The 19780-nt window shown below is 37.4% G+C and overlaps 1 protein-coding gene and 1 long non-coding RNA gene across 6 annotated transcripts in view; one reads left to right on the top strand and one right to left on the bottom strand.

Annotated features, from left to right (window-relative positions):
* The window catches only part of LOC141365231 (uncharacterized), a 146818-nt gene that overhangs the window by 68611 nt on the left and 58427 nt on the right, over positions 1-19780 (bottom strand). The window lies entirely within an intron of this gene.
* LOC129417223 (zinc finger MYM-type protein 4) overlaps positions 1-19780 on the top strand; it is a 37673-nt gene that overhangs the window by 2739 nt on the left and 15154 nt on the right. For 4 of the 5 annotated variants that reach the window (XM_055171761.2, XM_055171763.2, XM_055171760.2 and 1 more), the window contains 17 exons: positions 262-432; positions 511-586; positions 1176-1572; positions 3883-4045; positions 4621-4827; positions 5133-5280; positions 6395-6510; positions 7648-7944; positions 8034-8184; positions 8411-8583; positions 10293-10434; positions 10932-11051; positions 13430-13473; positions 13568-13715; positions 13831-13961; positions 15425-15554; positions 16960-17151. In XM_055171761.2, the coding sequence (XP_055027736.2) occupies positions 262-432; positions 511-586; positions 1176-1572; positions 3883-4045; positions 4621-4827; positions 5133-5280; positions 6395-6510; positions 7648-7944; positions 8034-8184; positions 8411-8583; positions 10293-10434; positions 10932-11051; positions 13430-13473; positions 13568-13715; positions 13831-13961; positions 15425-15554; positions 16960-17151 (2806 nt within the window). The remainder of the gene's footprint in view (positions 1-261; positions 433-510; positions 587-1175; positions 1573-3882; positions 4046-4620; positions 4828-5132; positions 5281-6394; positions 6511-7647; positions 7945-8033; positions 8185-8410; positions 8584-10292; positions 10435-10931; positions 11052-13429; positions 13474-13567; positions 13716-13830; positions 13962-15424; positions 15555-16959; positions 17152-19780) is intronic. The other variant, XM_055171762.2, reaches the window with a different exon arrangement.

Below are 19780 nucleotides of genomic sequence, written 5' to 3'. Positions count from 1 at the left end.
CGAAGATGAACGGAGGTCTTACGAGCACTTCCATAATATTTGTTTTCCTAGTATGGAAGTCAGTGGTTACAATCAGCTGTGTGCTTACCATCCTTTATCGAAATATCTTCTTTTGTGTTCATCAAAGTTTAGAACAACATGAGGATGAGAAAATTAGAATTTTCATTTTTGGGTGAACCATCCCTTTAACAATAAAGATAATGTATGATGCAGTTTGAACGCGGTTGCCAGATCAAGTATGAGACTGTCTGTCATTTACCGTTACAGAAGACTCCACCTGCTGGGCAACGCACAGATAAAGAAACCCATTTCTCACCTGTAATACAAATTAAGGACGAACCTATAGATGAGGATTATGATAAAGCGTTATTACCCCAGACTGACACCGGCAATGTTAAACAGGAGATTGAGAGTGAAAACGAAGAAAACGAGGTGAGATTTGTTTAGTCTTCACTTCAGTTCGTATTGAGAAGTTGTGTCTTGTAATAAGAAATGTATGTCTTATTTCAGGCCGCCTCTCCTTCAGATGAGCTGAGGATAAGCTCTGTGTTCTCCGTTAGAGGTAACAACAGTGGTGCGGTTTCTGGTGAGAACATTTGCATTTTTGCAGATGATTCTCTTTCTGACTTTTAGTATCTGACATTAAGGGGATTATCAGTTAACATTATTTTTGTGAGGGTGAGTGACTTTTGTTCAATCAAACAACTATCAAATGAGACAAGGTAGGCTACAAATGTTTAGTAAAATAACTTACAGGTGGGGTGCATGATTTTTGATAAACACTTTGGAAAAGGGAGTCGGGCTGACTACCAAAACACACTTCAGCCAATCAGCAGTAAGGGGCGTGTCTACTAACCTACATCGTTGCCTGGGTTGCGTATGTGTGGGGCGTGTCTATCAAAAGAAGGTCCAGATTCTATTGGGGTAGGAGTGTGTTTGTTGAAGTTGATTTTAAATGTCAACACTGGCTTTCAGAGATCATGCATCCCACCTTTAAACAGTAAATACTTGTATATTGTTGTAAAAACAACAATTTAGCTACATGTTAATAAACAGATATATTTGCATGAATTTTGCCATTTTAATGCACAAAAATATATTTTAATGCACAAAACATGCCATGCAGGACCTTCAGATTCCAGTTCTTTCTAACAAATAGTTTTTTTTCACCGTAGCCTCTGTGGCACCCGCCCAGCCATCTTCATTTCCAGTGATGACCCAGGCTACTTCACTCAGGGGGGCGTTAGTTCTGCCGCCCCAAGCTCAGCTTCAACTGCGGCTGCAACCCAACGCCCAGATGCAACCTCAAATGCATACCCAACCTCGGATGCAGCAGCCAATGATGTCGCAACCTCGCCTCCAGCCCCCACCGCAGATCCACGCCCCCCCACCCACTGTCCGGATCTGCTGCTCTGGCTGCTCTAAAGTCTTGCAGAAGGGTCAAACTGCATTCCAGCGAAAAGGCTCTAACCAGCTGTTTTGCTCTACCGTTTGCCTGACTAGTTTCAGTTTACCCTCGGTACAGTTTACCCCAATTATTGCGCCTAAGAAAACCTGCCACCTCTGTCTTAAGTGAGTATTGATTATCTGCTTTAAATTTTGTCATTGGTATCACTTAAAGGGCACCATTTCATTGCTAAAAAACGTTAGTTTGTGTATTACAATGTGTTTGTGTGATTTATGGTTAAAAGAAACGCATTATTTTCCACACACCGTACATTTTTGTAGCTCCAGATATCCCTGCCTCCCTCAAATGCATTGATTTTGTACAAAGCTCACCAATCTAAAAAGCGCTGTGTGCCGGATTGGCCAGCTAATCTGTACGTTGTGATTGGTCTGAATACCGAAAATGTAACGCTCCTTACCATGTTTGAAAGATTCGCTCACAATGCAATGCTAACAGGAGTTAACTTGCAGGCTGTGAGTCTGAAGCGGGATGAATTATGATAATGTCAGTCGTGTCCACATCAACAGGCCCAGGAAGTAAACTGTTGCCTACACTGCAAAAAATTATTTTCAAGAAAAATTTGTATTAGTATTTTTGTCTTGTTTTTAGTAAAAATATCTACAAATTCTTAAATTAAGATGCTTTTTCTTGATGAGCAAAACGCCCAAGAAAATAAGTCTAGTTTTAGACAAAAAACATCAAATTTAGGGTCATTTTGTGCATAAAACAAGCAAAAAAATCTGCAAATGGGGTAAGCCATAAAAGCTGAACATTTTTTACTTTTTTCAAGAAAAATTAGCTTGCTTTATGCACAAAATCACTTAAATTTGATATTTTTGGACTAAAAACTAGACTTATTTTATTGGGTCGTTTTAGATATTTTTACTGAAAACAAGACAAAAATATTCGTTTTGCAGTGCAACACATATTTCTATTAATAAACAAATTCTTGATAAATTTATGGTAGGAAATGTACAAGATATCTTCATGCACTGCAAAAAAATGATTTTCAAGAAAAAAATTCTTACTATTTTTGTCTTGTTTTCAGTAAAAATATCAAAAATTCTTAAATTAAGATGTATTTTCTTGATGAGTAAAACGACCCAAGAAAATAAGTGTAGTTTTTAGACCAAAAATATAAAATTTAAGTGATTTTGTGCATAAAACAAGCAAAAAATCTGCCAATGGGTTAAGCAAAAAATCTTGAATTTTTTTTTAAAGCACTAAATTCAAGAAAAAATCAAGACAAATTTGCTTGCCCCATTGGCAGAGTTTTTTGCTTGTTTTATGCACAAAGTCACTTAGATTTGATGTTTTTGGTCTGGAAACTAGACTTATTTTCTTGGGTCGTTTTGCTCATAAAGAAAAAAGAATTTTTGTCTTTTTTTCAGTAGAAATATCTAAAAATTCTTAAATTAAGATGCTTTTTCTTGATGAGCAAAATGACCCAAGAAAATAAGTCTAGTTTTTAGACCAAAAACATCCAAATTTAGGGTCATTTTGTGCATAAAACAAGCACAAAATCTGCAAATGGGGTAAGCCATAAAAGCTGAACATTTTTCACTTTTTTCAAGAAAAATTTGCTTACCCTCTTGTTTTATGCACAAAATCACTTGGATTTGATGTTTTTGGTCTAGAAACTGGACTTGTTTTCTTGGGTCGTTTTGCTCATCGGGAAAAAGCATCTTGGTTTAGGAATTTTTAGATATTTCTACTGAAAACAAGACAAAAATACTAAAAAAAAAATTCTGTGAAAATAATTTTTTGCAGTGTACAATCTGTGTGTTTGTTGTAGTCCAAGAAAAGAGATTAACGTTGGAAACGATAACTCGTGTCATCGTTTACTTTGGGGTTTGTACTTTTTGCATATCGTTAACGTACTAATACACACTAAGGGAAATGTAAAAGCGTGAATCGGACAATAGGTGCTCTTTAAAGGAATAGTTCACTTAAAAAAATAATAATTCTGCCATCCGATAATTCATTAATATTTTATGTTTCTTCATAATGTTTAAATCTTTTTTCTTCAACAACTTATAACAAGTCTAAAAAAAATGTATTGTGCTATTTGTTATTTTTGAAACTTTGGGCAGTCACGTGACAGTATTTGCTTTATTGTATTGAAAGAAGAGCTCAAAAATGTACACGTACATTAAATTTATGCTTTTGGCAGACGCTTTTTTCAACTTACAGTACATTACAAGGTTAACATTTTATCAGTATGTGTGTGTTCCCTGGCACATTTCCGTTAATGCAGTGCTTTAACTTCCATGTGTTGCGTTTGGGTATACAGTTGTCACACGGGGTCAAATGATGGGAAAAACTTTCATCTTAAATATTTGAAAGTATATATAATTTAGGACTATTAACATAACTTGCAAATGTTTTAAATAATGCTAATGTGTTGTTAATTTTTCATTTTTATTGTCAAACAGGGTAATTGTGAATCTAAAGGACTTGATAACCATTCCCGTGGGCTCTATGAATACACTAAAGGAATTCTGCAGCCCAGTTTGTTTAAACATTTATAAAGACAGATATGAAGACGCACCTCCGGATCAACTAACACATTGCAATGTGTGCAAGCTGGTCAAAGAGGTAAGACAGCTAAAAACATTCTCAAAAGAGATATAATGTATTTTTTGAAGAAATAAACATGCTTTTGGTTGGTGCACGGGTATATTTGGAGCAATAGCCAACCATACATTGTATTGGTCAAAGTGATCAATTTTGTTTTTTTTAATGCCAAAAATCATTATGATATTAAGTAAAGATCATGTTTCATGAAGATATTTAGTAAATTTCGTACTCATTAGTAATATGTGTTGCTAAGGACATAATTTGGACAACTTTAAAGGCGATTTTCTCAATATTTAGATTTTTTTTGCACCCTCAGATTCCAGATTTTCTGCCAAATATTGTCTTATCCTAACAAACCATACATCAATGGAAAGCCTAATATTTAGCTTTCAGATGATGTGTAAATGTTAATTTAAAAAAGATTGGCCCTTATGACTGGTTTCCATGGTCACATTTTGTGTTATGATTAAAAAAAATCTTGATTACGGTATTTTTCCTGTAGATAATACAAAAAATAAATGCATCCAAGTGCTCAAAATGAGATAAATGTCCTCTGTCTATGCGATTTGAAATGTGAATTTTTATCATTACAGATTCAACATGAAGTGACTCATCTAGGTGTTGTACACAAGTTGTGCAGTGATGAATGCTTTGCACGCTTCAGATCTTCTAGAAACCTCTACATGAGCTACTGCGAGAACTGTGGCAATTGTACGGCATCGGGAAACTATCACCTGGTTCAGATAGAGGATGGTATTAAAAAGTTCTGCAGCACTGAATGTATCACTACTTACAAACAGGTACATCAGCACTACCCAAATATATACTATACTACATATTTATATCAAAATTTTTGCGTTGTCAGTTGTGCCTGGCCTGTTTTTAACCTTTTATTGAGTGGCTAGCGCTCATGGTTAAGATATCTTGTGCTAACGTGGAAAATGCAGGTTATGCCTAGTATTGCAATCCCATTTTCCTTTTCTCGCTTTGAAGGTTTTCTGTCTTCCTACTTTTGTGACCATTGAAAGGGAATTAAAAGAAAAGAATTACTAAAATCAATTTAATAGTTGAGCCTAATGCTTTTTCATATCTCACTTTGTTACAGAAAAGTGACAAGAGGCTTCGCTGTCCCTATTGCCAAGAGATAAAACTTGTAGATCAAATGATTGATGGCACGAACATACACGGTGTCACAGAATTCTTCTGCTCACAAAGATGTGTGGCCATGAGTCAAGCGTCTCCCAGTCTGACAGGTAAATCTTGTGTTTTATTAGGGACCGTTTACACGACAACTTTTTCAGTTGAAACCAGGAAAGTTTTAAGGTCATGAAATCACATCTTTTGGAAGAAGATACATTTTTTTTTTAAACTTGTCGTCTCCTTATAAGTTTAAACTATGAACACGCGAGTCTGTGATACCGATGTCACGCGCATTTGTTAAACCTGGAGTATAATTTGTTTTTATGTGTACACGCACGGTTGCACAGCATAGTTTATTTGACTCGTACATGTTTACAGATGTTCTACGCATGCATGTTGCGACAAAATGCAAAGCCTTTTTTGGGCTACACATTACAATCTTTTGGACACGCGGTTACAAAAATCTGTGTGTGGGTACTATTCTCATGATGAAATTTGCTTCATGCGCATTGTACACGGACCTCACGTATGCATAAAAATCGAACTATACTTCTGGCTTAAGTTTGTAGGTTATTTCCATGCCCGAGTTTATTACGTTTACAAAATTTCGTCACTTTATGCAGGGTCACTTAAAATAAATAATAAACTCATCATCCTTCAAATTAAAACTGCTCTGCTTTGCAATCTTAATTGTTGGTATTTATTGGTTTGTAGTAGAATGTGTATGTGCGCAGGCGTGTAGTGTTTTTTTACAAAGTAACGTCGCCATCTACTGGCCTGGCATGCATTATACTATTCAGTTTACACAAATGTTTTATTTTACAGCGTTGTCGTGTGTACGTTGTGTGTGTTTTTTTAAAAAATGTATCTATTTTTGTGTTAACAAGACTTGGAGTACCAAAAGTATTTAGCAACTTTTGTTGCTTTTACAAATATAAACCATGTCTAGGTCACTTTTCACCCCAAAGTTTAATTTAAGAAAACTTTTAAAACCATTAAAATTGTATGATTTTTATGTTATTTTCATAATAAAGTTTGACGTGTAATTTGCACATTTTGTCAATTAAATAAATTGAAATCTTGTCCAGATCTAAAATAGATCTTTATGCAATATATAACTTTATTTTGATTTGGTGTGAAATATCACCTGATCATGTTCTTTACAGGTTCTTGTAAGATTCACCCAACGAATGTACATTTTTTTTGTTCTGATTTTGTTTTACTCAGGCACCTCCTTCCCCTGCACAAGCTGCAAGAAATTGGCTGTTCCTCAGTATCACCTCGCCATTGCTGATGGATCCATTAGAAATTTCTGCTCATTAGATTGTGTGGCCAAATTTCAGGTATTTACATGACACTCATAAAGTTTGTTGAATTCTGTATATTTTAAGGTAGTTCACTAACTTTTGTGGGTTTACAGGCGAGGCTTAAGGCTAGTCCTACACTAAAACACATGTCTGAGATGTCTCAACTGAAAATAACCTGCACCGACTGATCTTTAAAATATGCCAGTGCCAAGATACATACCATTAAAGTTTTTTCCTAGGGCATGTTTATAAAAGCTGCTTAAACGTTTATTTTTGCTAAGGCCTAGTCCTGGCTTAAGCCTTGTCTGTGAAACCAGGCCCATGTCGTTTATTTGTGCTTCTTAAAATAATTTGTCACACCACAAGACAAGTGAACCACAAAAATTAAAAAAAAAAGTGTTTTAAAACTGGATGACAACTAGGGGTGTACATCATCAATGGTCTCACAATTCGATTACAATATAAATGACAACACTATGATTTAATTTGATATCTCCAAAAAAATTACAGTTTATTTAACTAAATTCTGGAAAATCATGGTCATTTAATCCAACCAATCAGGGCAAAGAGGTCTATATATAGCTGACTCTCGTGTGAGCAATAATTGATTGTTTAAATAATCGACCGTTTAAATAACCAATAATTTTGTTTAAATAACCAATCGTTTGTGTAAATAATAGTTTGTTTGTGTAAATAATTGGCCGATCGTTTAAATAGTCGTTTGTTCGTTTAAATAATCGTTTGTTCATTTAAATAATCGGTTGTTCGTTTAAATAGCGTTTGTTTAAATAATCGATTGTTTTGTTTAAATAAACGATTGTTCATGTAAATGATCGCTTGTTTAAATAACCGGTCATTCGTTTGAATAACCGGCCATTCGTTTGAATAATCGCGGTTCGTTTAAACAAGTGATTATTTGTTTTTATGCTTTGATGCACTAATTATTCATATCAGCATTGTGATGAATCATAAAAATTATTATATTGAACAGTTCTCTAGTGGACCATAACCCTATTATTTTCTTTTAAACATTTTACAGCTATGTACTTTCAATCCTAGAAACGTAATTTTAATAAAAAAAGAATATTTATACAGATCATTAGAAATCCTTTTGACCTTTTTAAATCATTGTTTAAAGTAAATCAATGAATTTTTGTGCGTTCTTGTTTGCAGGACAAAATGAACACACCTGAACCTCATAACCAGATAAATGGGAACTCGCATGAACCTCAAAATGTTGCACCATCGCAGCCACCCATCGAGCAACCCCAGTCCACCCAGACATCTTCATCCACTGTGCCTGGCCCAAGTCAAAATCCAGTTCCACCTCATGTGCCAGGTCTGGTAAACCCTCAAGATGCCATGCAGCAGGGGCCTGGCAAAGCACCCTCAGCCCCTTACAAAATGTATCTTACCTGCAAGCAGTGCGATTGTCAGTTTTACGAAAAGCCTGAAGTCTTTCAATACAAGGTGTGTAAAGTGGCATGTTTGGGCTTCGTGAAATGTAATTCAATGCAATTATATAATTGTAGTGCATTGCATTACTTATTCTCTTTTAGGGACACTCGGGGATCTTCTGCACTCGAGCGTGTTGTGAAACATACAAGAGAGAGAATAATGTAAAAGCTGTTTGTGAGTATTGCAAGCTGGAAAAGGTGGTCAAAGATGTCATCACTTATGAAAAGCAGCAGAGATATTTTTGTTGCGAAGGTTTGTCAAACTTACCTACTTGTTTCCTGTAATGTCCAACCTGTTTTTAACTATTATATTACTGGTTAAACTCGGATCTGTTTTGACATTAGTAGAATTAATTCAAATACTATTTTAATGGAGGCTTATGGCCACCCCATTAAATTAATGTCTGCTGAGATGAGGAAATAATACCAGTTGTCCATTTGACAAAAGTTTCACCCTGTACTTCACTCTTCTTTAATAGGCTGTAAACTGCTTTTTAAGCATGATCTTACCAAACGCCAAGGAGTTCAGTTCAGGTTTTGTGCAAACTGTCAAAACATGACCCACAAGACGGTTCAGAACTTTTTCGGGGGCAAGCTGGAGGAGTTTTGCACAGAAGACTGCATGTCCCAGTATACGGTGCTCTTTTATGAGGTGAGAAACACAGAGGTTTTGTTTTTTTGCATTGGTGGGGGACATTATTAATTTAGAAATAGTATATTTTAAAGGGCACTTATGTCCATTTTTACAAGATTTAATATTAGTCTCAGGTGTGTCTGTAAAGTTTCTGCTCAACATTCCCCACATATCATTTATTATAGCATGTCCAACTCCCCCTATTTGGCTGTAGTGCTGTTGTCATGTGTGTACCTTTACATGCAAATAAGTTACAGCTCCTCACTCCCTTGAGACAATAGTATCTTTAGCCATGTTAGCGCTACAAACACATTTAGATTTAGCATTTAGGTAAATTTAACCAGTCAGTCAGTGGCCGTAGGTGGGGCTTTATCAGTGTGATGTCACATTAACAAGAGAATAAAAACGACATGTCTAATGAGACTGCTTTGGTTTAATGGGGATTAAAAAGGAGACGGTGGATTTGTGTCATGTGTTTTGTTGTTTTCACACACTGCCAGCACACATTTATGTCCAAACAACTTGTAAAAGTGGATTTTACATAATAAGTGCTCTTTAAGTATTAAATATATGAAGAGTTTGGTTCCAAAACGCAAAAAATGCCATTAAAAAAAAAAACGAGGTACCGCCAAAATCAGTATTGTATTAGGTCAGTATTAAAAAGTGAATTCTTAATTTTACGCAAAATTCAATATCCACCATGTTATTCTGTCATCTTTTTTTCCAAAACGCGTTAAACGCCAGTCCTCCTTATCTGCAAAATGCAATAAACCCGCTCAACAAATCACAGCGCACCATTCCACACATTGTAAACAATAATCGTGGCGCGTTGAATACACACAGAATCCTAGTTTTCCTCATATACTTTGTACTTCGTGATCAACAAACAAACGAAACCAAAAAAAGACTTTGATGGCATTGCTAAACCTGTGGGGGTTTTCTGTGACGGGAAAGAAACGGAAGCCCTCAAAATCGAATAATTTATGCAAGAGGCACTCGGGAGACGGGAACATGTCAGCTGTTGCTTGTTCTCACACGACAGCATCAAGCTTCTTTCATGCCAACACATTGACCCCAGGGGATCTTAAAAAACTTTCCGATATTTTACTTTAAGTCAACGAAAATCAAGCAGGACCAAAACATTTTACAGCCGATCGCTGTCAAAAAAAGTTCAGCAACGACGTCCAAAGTATAACAGCAGCAATGACAGCGTTATTAATATAAAGAGTAAGTGTTTTGAGTAATGCCATTAATGTTTATTTTTTTAATCAGTGTAGACCACTAGTCAACTAAATGAATGTAATATGGCAAAGATGAATGCACATTTATATATTGATTCAATAGATTTATAGCATTTTGGGGAAAAAAACTTGTCATGAATTTATTGCTTTTTGTGGAAAAATAATCAGTTTTTATAATAAATCTTTGAAAATCTAATTATGGATTAGATTATTTTTGTTTTTGTAACTTAAATATGCTATGTGAAAGTTTGTAACAGAAAACAGTGGTTTTTATCTTGTCACTTTCTTGGTATAGAAAGCGTTTTACCGAAATTAGTCAAGATGGATTTATTGCGTTTTGGAACCAAACTCTTCATATTTACAAACCATGTGATTTATCTGTGGCTTCATGACAGGAACAAATTTTGAAGTTATTGCTTACTGAAATGCACACATGCTATATAAAAGCACACACACTTGTCAATAAATACAACCTTTGTGTTTCAGATGGCCAAATGTTATGGCTGTAAGAAGCAGGGCTCACTAAAGGAAAGCCTCGCCCTGTATGGACAAAAAAAATATTTCTGTAACATGAACTGTTTGATGCTGTTCTGCTCAAAGAGTGTGCTAAATAATAAGCGTCCAAACAGTACTGTATCATTTTTCATCTCAGGTTCATGTAATCTTGGTTAAAGTCCGTGTAAAGTCTGATATTAAATGTGTTCTCAGTTTGTGACACCACAAAAAATGTGAATTTGAATGATAAAAAAATGCCAAATAAGTTATCAAAATCTTGAAAAACAGGAAGTATTCTAACCCTTCTGCCAGCTCTCTCAACTTTCAAATGGATGCTCGTGATTGTGTTATGGGTGTGGCCATGCTTGGTGGCTCCATTGTGCCATCGAGCCAACATTTTAGTCCCTCCCAAATAATCCTGAACACAGAAATGTGGAAAAACTGTTTAACGGTATATCTCCACAATTAAGTATGTGGTTCAGCAAAACATTTCTAACATTTATCTAAAATGACTTTACACGGACTTGAAGAATTTGCTTTAAGCTGAAAGTGGTTGTACAAATCGACTTTAATGATGATGCAAACATTTACCTTTCTTATTTACTAATTTTTTTGTCTTTATCACTGCAGGTACTGTATCAAACACCAGCACTACTGTACAAGCTCCATTATCCATTTCAAAGGACATGCCTGTTATTGGTGGCGTAGTGTCACTGGCCTCAACATTACCAGGAAATACTGCTGTTACAGGTATTTGTGTTTTGTGGATTAAAAACTGTTGCATTAATACTTGTTTTGTCCAATCCTACATGTAAACCAGTAGTTTTTATCATGTTAAAGTTTTGTATATTATGTAGCTTTTAGGGATGCTCCGATCAGGATTTTTGCAGCCGATACCGAATACAGATTTGTTGTTTTTTGTGATCGGACGATACCGATTCTTCAAGCTGATATGCAAGCTCTTTTTATGACTGTAACTGTTAACATTTCTTCTAGATAAAGTAATATCACAGATATTTGTTATATTACTTGCAGTAATTAGGTATATTATTGTTTTGATGGAGAACCAAATAAATTAGGCACAACAAATATTTCTTCTGCAAATTTAATATGCCTTTAAAAAGTCTTATGTCTGTTAAAACACTTCAGTCTTTACTGTATGAATTAAATATACACACATTCGTATGAAGTACAACAAGTTTTTCAGTGAAGGGCAGAGAGTGATTTTATTGAGAGATGAATTGTGTTACTGTAGCTTTAAAGGCACACAAGGCAAGTCTGAGTATTATTTCACTACTAGCTCCCCCTAGTGTCTGGGAGTAAATGCTTTCTATATCTGAGACTTTACAAGACTGCAGGACACCGGGTCGTATACAGCGAACTTGCAAATGGGGTATTCTTCCTTCAGACGGTAGGGGCGGGCGAGAGAGTCTTCATTCGTCATGTAATGAGTCATTTAACCATATACCGACTTACGAAGATGATTTATTAACATAAAAATGCTGCCTTGTGTCCCTTTAATGCTGAGTTTGCACCAACCGCGTTTCAGGCATCAAAATCACGTCTACCGCGCCGCTTGAACAGTTTGAATGCATTCGCGCTTGTAGAGCGAAGTAGACGCGCAGAAAAAGCAAGCATTTGACGCACGTCAGAGGCAAAATCCGCTTCTTGTGGGAGGGGCAAGTGCTATTCAATTGTCTGTTTGCAAGATGGCTGATGTTGATTGTGTATTTATCGAGAGAGTTACCGGTTTGTATTTGGTAACCTTACTATAGGGGGGAAATAAACGGCGTGGGTCTATAAACGTCACTCAAAAGTGAAATGTGTATTACAACTTACCAGGTTGCCCGATGTTCTCACTGACACTCTTCCAAGTGAGGTCCTTATTATTCCTGTCTCTATAGAAATAAGAACTTGTGTGTATAGCTCCGGGTGACTGCTCACGGACAATATCAAGCATTCCTTCATGTTGAATGAGTGACTCCGGGCGGGGTTGCCACCACAGCAGCAAGCAGGCTCCTGATTGGTTAACGTGGCGCGAAATTCCGCCAAAGTTCAGATTTTTCAACTCGGGCGTCAGCCGGCAATTCGCGTCAAACACAAAATGCACAAAATGCATAATTCACGAGTACCGCGCACAACGCTCAATTCGCTCCTTTCGTGCGAGGTAGACTCGCGAATGAGGCGGAAACGCGTCTGCCGCGCCAAACGCCTCATTCGCGCCTCGGGACCTCAAGGCGCGCGTCAATGCGTCTTCACATTGACTTAACATTGAAATCACTCACGCTTCACGCCTCTACCGCGGTTGGTGTAAATGCAGCATAAGACATGAGAGAGATCGCTCTGTTCACATGCACTGATGACAGGTAGCTCTGTGTCCGCGCGATGGGTGTATGCGGACGAGAGTGGCTGTGAGGAAAATAAAAATGTAAACTATCAAAACGCATGCAAATATTAAACTTTCGGCATGAGGATGCAATTGTCTGCGATAGATATGTGTTGTATTCACTGTTTGATGAGGATGTGAAGACGTGTCACGCTGTTATGACTGTTCTCATAGAAAATACACATATTTCTGTAAAGGCAAAGAGAGAAATCCAAATCTGCCCGTTGCACATGCCCGACTGGTTATAAAAATTGCAGCCACATTAAGGATCCCTATGATGACAAGTAAATGGAAAGATTGGTGTATGAGATCTGCAAATTTAGTGAGTACCGATCGAGTCATTTAATGCCGTTATCGGCCAATACCGATTTGCAGCCGATCGATCGGAGCATCCCTAGTAGCTTTGTATAATGTACGCGTTGTTGGCTCTTAAAGGGATAGTTCTGTAATCATTTACTTACCTTCATGTTGTTTAAAACCTTTATTCTGTTGAATACAAAAGAAGATATTCTGATAAATGATGGTAACTGCACAGTTTACGGTACACATTGGCTTCCATAGCATTTGCTTTTCCTAATAAGTTTAAAACAACATTAGGGTGAGTAAATGATTACAGAATTTTTTAATTTTTGGGTGAACCATCCCATTAAGCGAAAAAGTTAAATGTAAGTTTGTAAGTTTTTTACATTTGTAAGTTGCCACTGGTGAAAGCGTCTGTAAATAAATACATGTATACTTGCAGGAGCTCTCCCTACCTCAAACGCCAGCTCCAAAAACATCGGGGAAGTAAGTATTTAATTTTCTACTTTATTGCGGTACACTTCTAATAAAAAATTGTGAAATGTTTGGTTCTCAAATTATGCAATCATTCCTTAAATAGGCCAGCACACAGACGGATGCTGCAGTGCCCGGAACTCCAAATCGTAGAATGTTAAAGAACAAAGCTCTCATGTGCCGACCCATCACCGAAGAACAAGGTGTCCAGTGTCAGCCAGAACATCCAACACCTCCAACTCTTGCTGAAACAGGTTGGCTCTATCTCCGCCTGTCTGGCTCTAAATATTACAGCTGAAAGCCATCAACCAGTTAATGAACAAAATATGTAGAAATGTAATGCTACATTTGCACTTTCCTTGTCTGCAGTGATTGATGAAAACGGAGAAAAAGTGAGGTTGGTGCCATTCCCGGTTCCCATTCCCATGCCGGTCTACATTCCTGTGCCGATGCATCTGTACACCCAGTATACACCGTTTCCACTCGGAGTTCCTCTGCCTGTGCGTTTTGTTTCCTTATGTTTTATTTACAATGGTCGCTTGAAAGCAGGATTATTTTTGGAAACATGTGCATATGGACATTCTCATGAACAAATCATGATTCAACAAAAACTTTATTTGTATGAAAAAATTCAAGAACAACAAATACCACACATATGCAATAATCACATAAGCTATAATCAAATACTAGGCTATAATTATAATTAGGGATGCTCATATCAGTTAATTTTCCCGACCGACAACCGGAGCTTCTAAGCCGAACATTAACCGTTAACTTATAAGATTTTAATATGAAATTGTCATTGAGTAAAAATACAGTTAACAGTTGTCTGTGAACTAGTAAAAACAAAAGATTTAATTTGAACGTGCAAACAGCAGTGACAGATCAACAACAGAACCAGGATTCATACATTATCAGATATTCACGCAACATTACCTTATTAAAAAGCACGCAATCAGTCCAGAGGATTAATATTCAAAAAGGGCAGATTGTCTCTGTTTCATCTACCACAGTGGTCATTTCTAAAGCAGGATGCTTTTCAGAAAGTTTTGCTTTTGCGTCGTCTTTCTCCGTTTGTGCAAGAAGAGAGATGTTTATGGACAGGGTTAGAGGCCACCAGCGAACGTCTGTCCGGATGTGCGCGAGACGGACTGCGTCATCTTGCGCGGACACGCTCGCGTCTCCGTTCAGCTTCCAAACACGCATACAAATGATCTCTCATACAAATTATTACTTTATCAGACCGTCAGGGCAGCAATCATTTGTGTCATTTACAGGACATTCACAAATTAAAGATAGAAAAAGTGTCGAAATGTCTGTCGGCTCATGACGACACGCACCATGTATTAACAAATATTTTTTTATTTTATTTTATTTCGGTTAACGGTTAAACGGTCAATGTGAGCATCCCTAATTATAATGTATATAATAATGTAGATATACAAAATTTACACTATTATATTTTATATAAATATATGCATTATTATTTAGGCTATATAATTTTTTCTACACATAAAGATGATTTAACTACAATCGCGTAATTACAATCTTCACGCTTTGCTTTTTCACTTCTTGAATCTCTTTGAAAGCGTTAATGCCTAATTTAAACGTAACGTAATGTAATTTAATGAGAAGTCCAAACATCAATCACTTGATCAAGGCCTCCTGTCTGTTATATTTTAGATACAGATGGCGAAGTCAATTAAAGTCATATTAAAGATCTTCGTTATCGCATTTCATATACTTCTTACTTACCAATTCCTGTCAAGGGCCATTTACATTATAACGATAACTATATAAATATAGTTTTAAAAAAGTGTTTTAAAGAGAATAGCGGAGTTTACACCACAACTATAACAATAAAGATACAAGGAACGGTTTTTTAGTGTCATCTTAAGGCTTAATTTATACCACATCCAGAGCTTCTTAAAATATTTTACTATTTTGTACTGTTAACATTCAGGTGCCTGTACCTATCGTCATACCTGGATCCGAAGGTGCTGCTGAACCAAATGATCATAAAAGTAGCCTGCCTGCTCAGAGCTCAGTGGAGGAGGATGAGGACAAGGGAAAAGACAAGCCTGTGTCACATGGTAAATGTTTTGTGACTGTTTGATCATTTGTTAAGCTCTGCAGAACTTGCAGGGACCCGAAAAGGGCGTCTGTAATGGCTGAATAAAGCTGTTCATGGCCATCTTAATAGTAACTGTTTGGGTGTTTTGAATGTTTGTCAGTAGTAAAGAATGATTTTATTCAGGCTCTGATGTAGTTACAGCATCTACCACTAGGTGGCCAACTGGGCCACGCTAACCAGCCAGACTGTTACTCCTTAAAGGAATATTCAATTTTCTTAAAAGAAAAATCCAGATAATTTACTCACCACCATGTCATCCAAAATGTTGATGTCTTTCTTTGTTCAGTCGAGAAGAAATTATGTTTTTTTTTGAGGAAAACAGTCCAGGATTTTTCTCATTTTAATGGACTTTAATAGACACCAACAATTAACACTTAACTCAACACGTAACAGTTTTTTTCAACTGAGTTTTAAAGGACTATAAACAATCCCAAATGAGGCATAAGGGTCTTACCTAGCAAAACGATTGTCATTTTTGACTAGAAAAATAATAAATATACACTTTTAAAGCCCAACTTCTCGTCTAGATCCGGTCCAGCGCGACCTAACGTAAATACGTAGTGACTTAGCGAGGTCACGTGTTACATATATAAAACGCACATTTGCGGACCATTGTAAACAATAAACTGACACAAAGACATGAATTAGTATCAGTTGACATACAACAACGTAGGAACGGTCCTCTTTCAACACACTTGTAAACACTGGGGCGGAGTTTCGCGTTCGTCTTCTGTGACCTCTTGACGTCATGACGTATTGCGTGGGGTCACGCTGGTGCATCACGACCGGATCTAGACGGGAAGTTGTGCTTTAAAAGTGTATATTTGTTATTTTTATTGTCAAAAATGCTAGATAAGACCCTTATGCCTCGTTTGGGATTGTTTATGTCCTTTGAAACTCAGTTGAAAAAAACTGTTACGTGTTGAGTTAAGTGTTAATTGTTGGTGTCTATTAAAGTCCATTAAAATGAGAAAAATCCTGCAATGTTTTCCTCAAAAAACATAATTTCTTCTCGACTGAACAAAGAAAGACCTCAACATTTTGGATGACATGGTGGTGAGTAAATTATCTGGATTTTTCTTTTAAGAAAATGGAATATTCCTTTAAGCCAAAGCTATATAAGGGCTGTCCGCATGCGTGCACCGTTCAAAATTTTGAGACCACACTGACAGCACGGTAATTTTGTGTAATTATTATTACACAAAGGCAATATACAGCGTTTGCACATACACCTTCGTCTTTTCTTCTTTTATTTTCACTTCTTCCAACCTTACCAGCCAAACTTTTACCCCTTATAGGATAGACGAATCCATTTGTAGAATCCAAACTGCTGCAATATTTGCTAACAATATTTTCTTCTTCAGACCAGGGCAGCACATACAGTGGAGATTTGGAGTCAGAGGCCAGATCAACACCCCTCTGCTGGGCAGATAATGAAGAACCCGGTGCAAGCGGGAAACAGTTGGTGCCATCATCAGAGCAAGAGGATCCACAAGCAGCTCCTGCAACATCTGCATCTCCAGAACATCCAGATTTGGAAGACGACATTCCCAGATGTAAGTATTCCCCTGTCTGGACATTTGGTACCGCAGATGGTATAATATGTGACCCTGTCTGTGAAATCTAGCTAATGCCTCATAATCTAATTGTGAGATAAGGAGCATTGATTTCATCGATTGATCCCATTGATTTCAATCTTTGACATGACTTTACTCAGTCAATGTTATTAAGGTTATATTTTAACACAAGGTTCTTTACATTATGTAGGAAATGGTAAAAAATATTACATAAAGTGGGTTTTCACAGGGAGGGTTATATATGATAAAATCATGATGTGTGTTGGTACCAGTGGCGGCCGGTGACTTTTTTTCGAAGGCGCTAGATGCCAAGCTCATCACAACATGTATGTAGCCTGTCATGTATGTCATTTTTAAAATATGTGTTTGGCGTGTCAAGGGAACATATGTGCATCATGTGTTTTGTCAAAATAAGTGCCTGCTGCAGACGCGTCTCAAGGGTTTATGATACAAGAGACACTCGCGTTTGCCAGATACTCGCATAATCTCATGTGTAATCAGAGTTTACTGTTAAGTGAGTGTATTTTGTGAACGTGAGCGTCTCTTTTATCATAAATGGTTTTGACACGTGTGCAGCAGGCACTTATTTTGACAAAACATGTGATGCACATGGGACTCTCCGAACTAGTGTAGGGCCCTATAATTTCCGTGATCACGGAATCGCGGACGGAATCGCGGAATTGGCTAATTAACACGGAATCTAGTATAAACGCGGAATTTCGCGGAATTTGACATATTTTGAATAAAATTATGTTTTTGTGTGGGAGACGAACGTATGTCTGGGGGAAATGCAGACCGGGGGAAGTAAATCTGGGCGACACGCCCCCTCCCGTCGTTTCAGACATCCTCCAAAACACTGACACCATGGCGAAACGGCTCTCCACGACTCTACTTTCGTCAGCGAAAAAATTAAGAAATTCGACGCTAAGCACTTAGTTCCGAGCAGGTCTCACATGACTTTTATGTGACCGGAGAACTGTTAGTTTGGCAGTTTAGTCAACACTCTGTTCACGGTGAGCGCAAAGATACATGCACTCTCTCATCCATGTCTGTCTCACTGTACCTCTCACGTGCACGCGCTCACGCATCTGTCCGAAGTGCGAACACAAATCCTCATGTATTTGTTCAGTTTTATGCATTTCAAGCGAGCTGAGGCACACTAACTATCCCTCGCATTTAAAATATAATCATCTGCATCATGGCGCCGCTCTCTGTCTCTCTTTCGCTCGCACGTGCAAAGAGCTGCGTGCTCATGCTGTCCTAAGTCAGATCACTATCCTGTGTATGTTTGTAAAGTTATATGCATTTCAAGCGATTGTGTATAAAATATGGATCGCGTTCCGCTGGATTGATGTGTTTAAGGCACTTCTGAAGGCACCACTGCTTTAACACCTTGTTGTAGCCTCCTGCAACAACACTAAAAAAAAAACAATGCACTGAATTGAGTTGTGTGTGCGCGCGGGTGTGTATGTGCTTGTGTAAATGCATCTTTTATAGTCATTAAGTAATCCTGTTATCCAGTTTTTCCCCCAAATCATTTACATTTTAATCATTAACATTAAAAGGCACACTCTTTTTATGACTTAAATAAAAGTAAAGGGTAAAAAATATAATTGCCAAAAATTAAAACGGATAAAACGGAATTTGGGAAAAAATAAAACGGAATTTGGGAAAAAATAAAACGGATTTTATAGGGCCCTACTAGTGTCGAACGATTTGCCCAATTTTGAGATCGTCCTATCGTCAGCCTGTGACATCGCTGATACACGATAGTATCAGGGGGTGGGGTGGTAGTTTACTAATGTATTTATTTATTTATGTATTTGTTCATTTTTTACTCATTTATGACAAGTCACTTGATTGGTAGACAAAAAAGAAGCAATGGCAACACTGTCATGACCATAAAGGGCTCGTTATAGTCGTGCGAAGGTCCTACGGCGTAGCAGCGATGGCGTAGGTTCCGTGTCGGTTTTCATTTATACTTTTGCGGACGTCGACGTGCAAACACACGCGCAGACCCCTGGTAGGCAGTATCCACGGTGTAACCACAGTAGCAGCACAAACGTGAAAGAAGAAGAAGCTTAGCAAGTTAACCCATAAACGAAGAAGAAACAGCAACTTGTTGTGTATGATTTGAGAAGACCAGCAATGATGGAAGTAAATAAACAGCGACTTTGGTTGCAGTTTGAGTTAAATCACTCCTCAACTTGTCTCATCTTTCTTTTAACCGTTGCAAACAGAAATGCGTGTGAAATACTATGACGTGTTTTTTTTTACCTGACACTAGGGGTTCTGGTGGACCAATCACAGCGCTTGCGATCCGCATAGAACTGACGCCCTGTTAAAATTTTTGTGAGGTGCGCGTCAGGCTACCCACAGGCTACGGATAGCCTACGCACGACTATAAATCGCCCTTAAGCATGCATTGAGCATGTTAATGTGAAACTATGATGATAATAATAATAACCATCGCCAACTGGTTAAAAGCCTGCTATTTGCGATATGTCTATCGGTCGTCGATACACGATATTATCGTTGTCTATCGGCACAACCCTACTCTGAACACATATTTTGAATTTGCGCCCCTCGAAACAACAGTCACCAGCCG

Source organism: Misgurnus anguillicaudatus, chromosome 7, assembly GCF_027580225.2.
Source record: "Misgurnus anguillicaudatus chromosome 7, ASM2758022v2, whole genome shotgun sequence".
NCBI classification, from domain to species: domain Eukaryota; kingdom Metazoa; phylum Chordata; class Actinopteri; order Cypriniformes; family Cobitidae; genus Misgurnus; species Misgurnus anguillicaudatus.
Note: the sequence above shows the minus strand (reverse complement) of the source record. Positions and strands in the feature narration are given on the sequence as shown.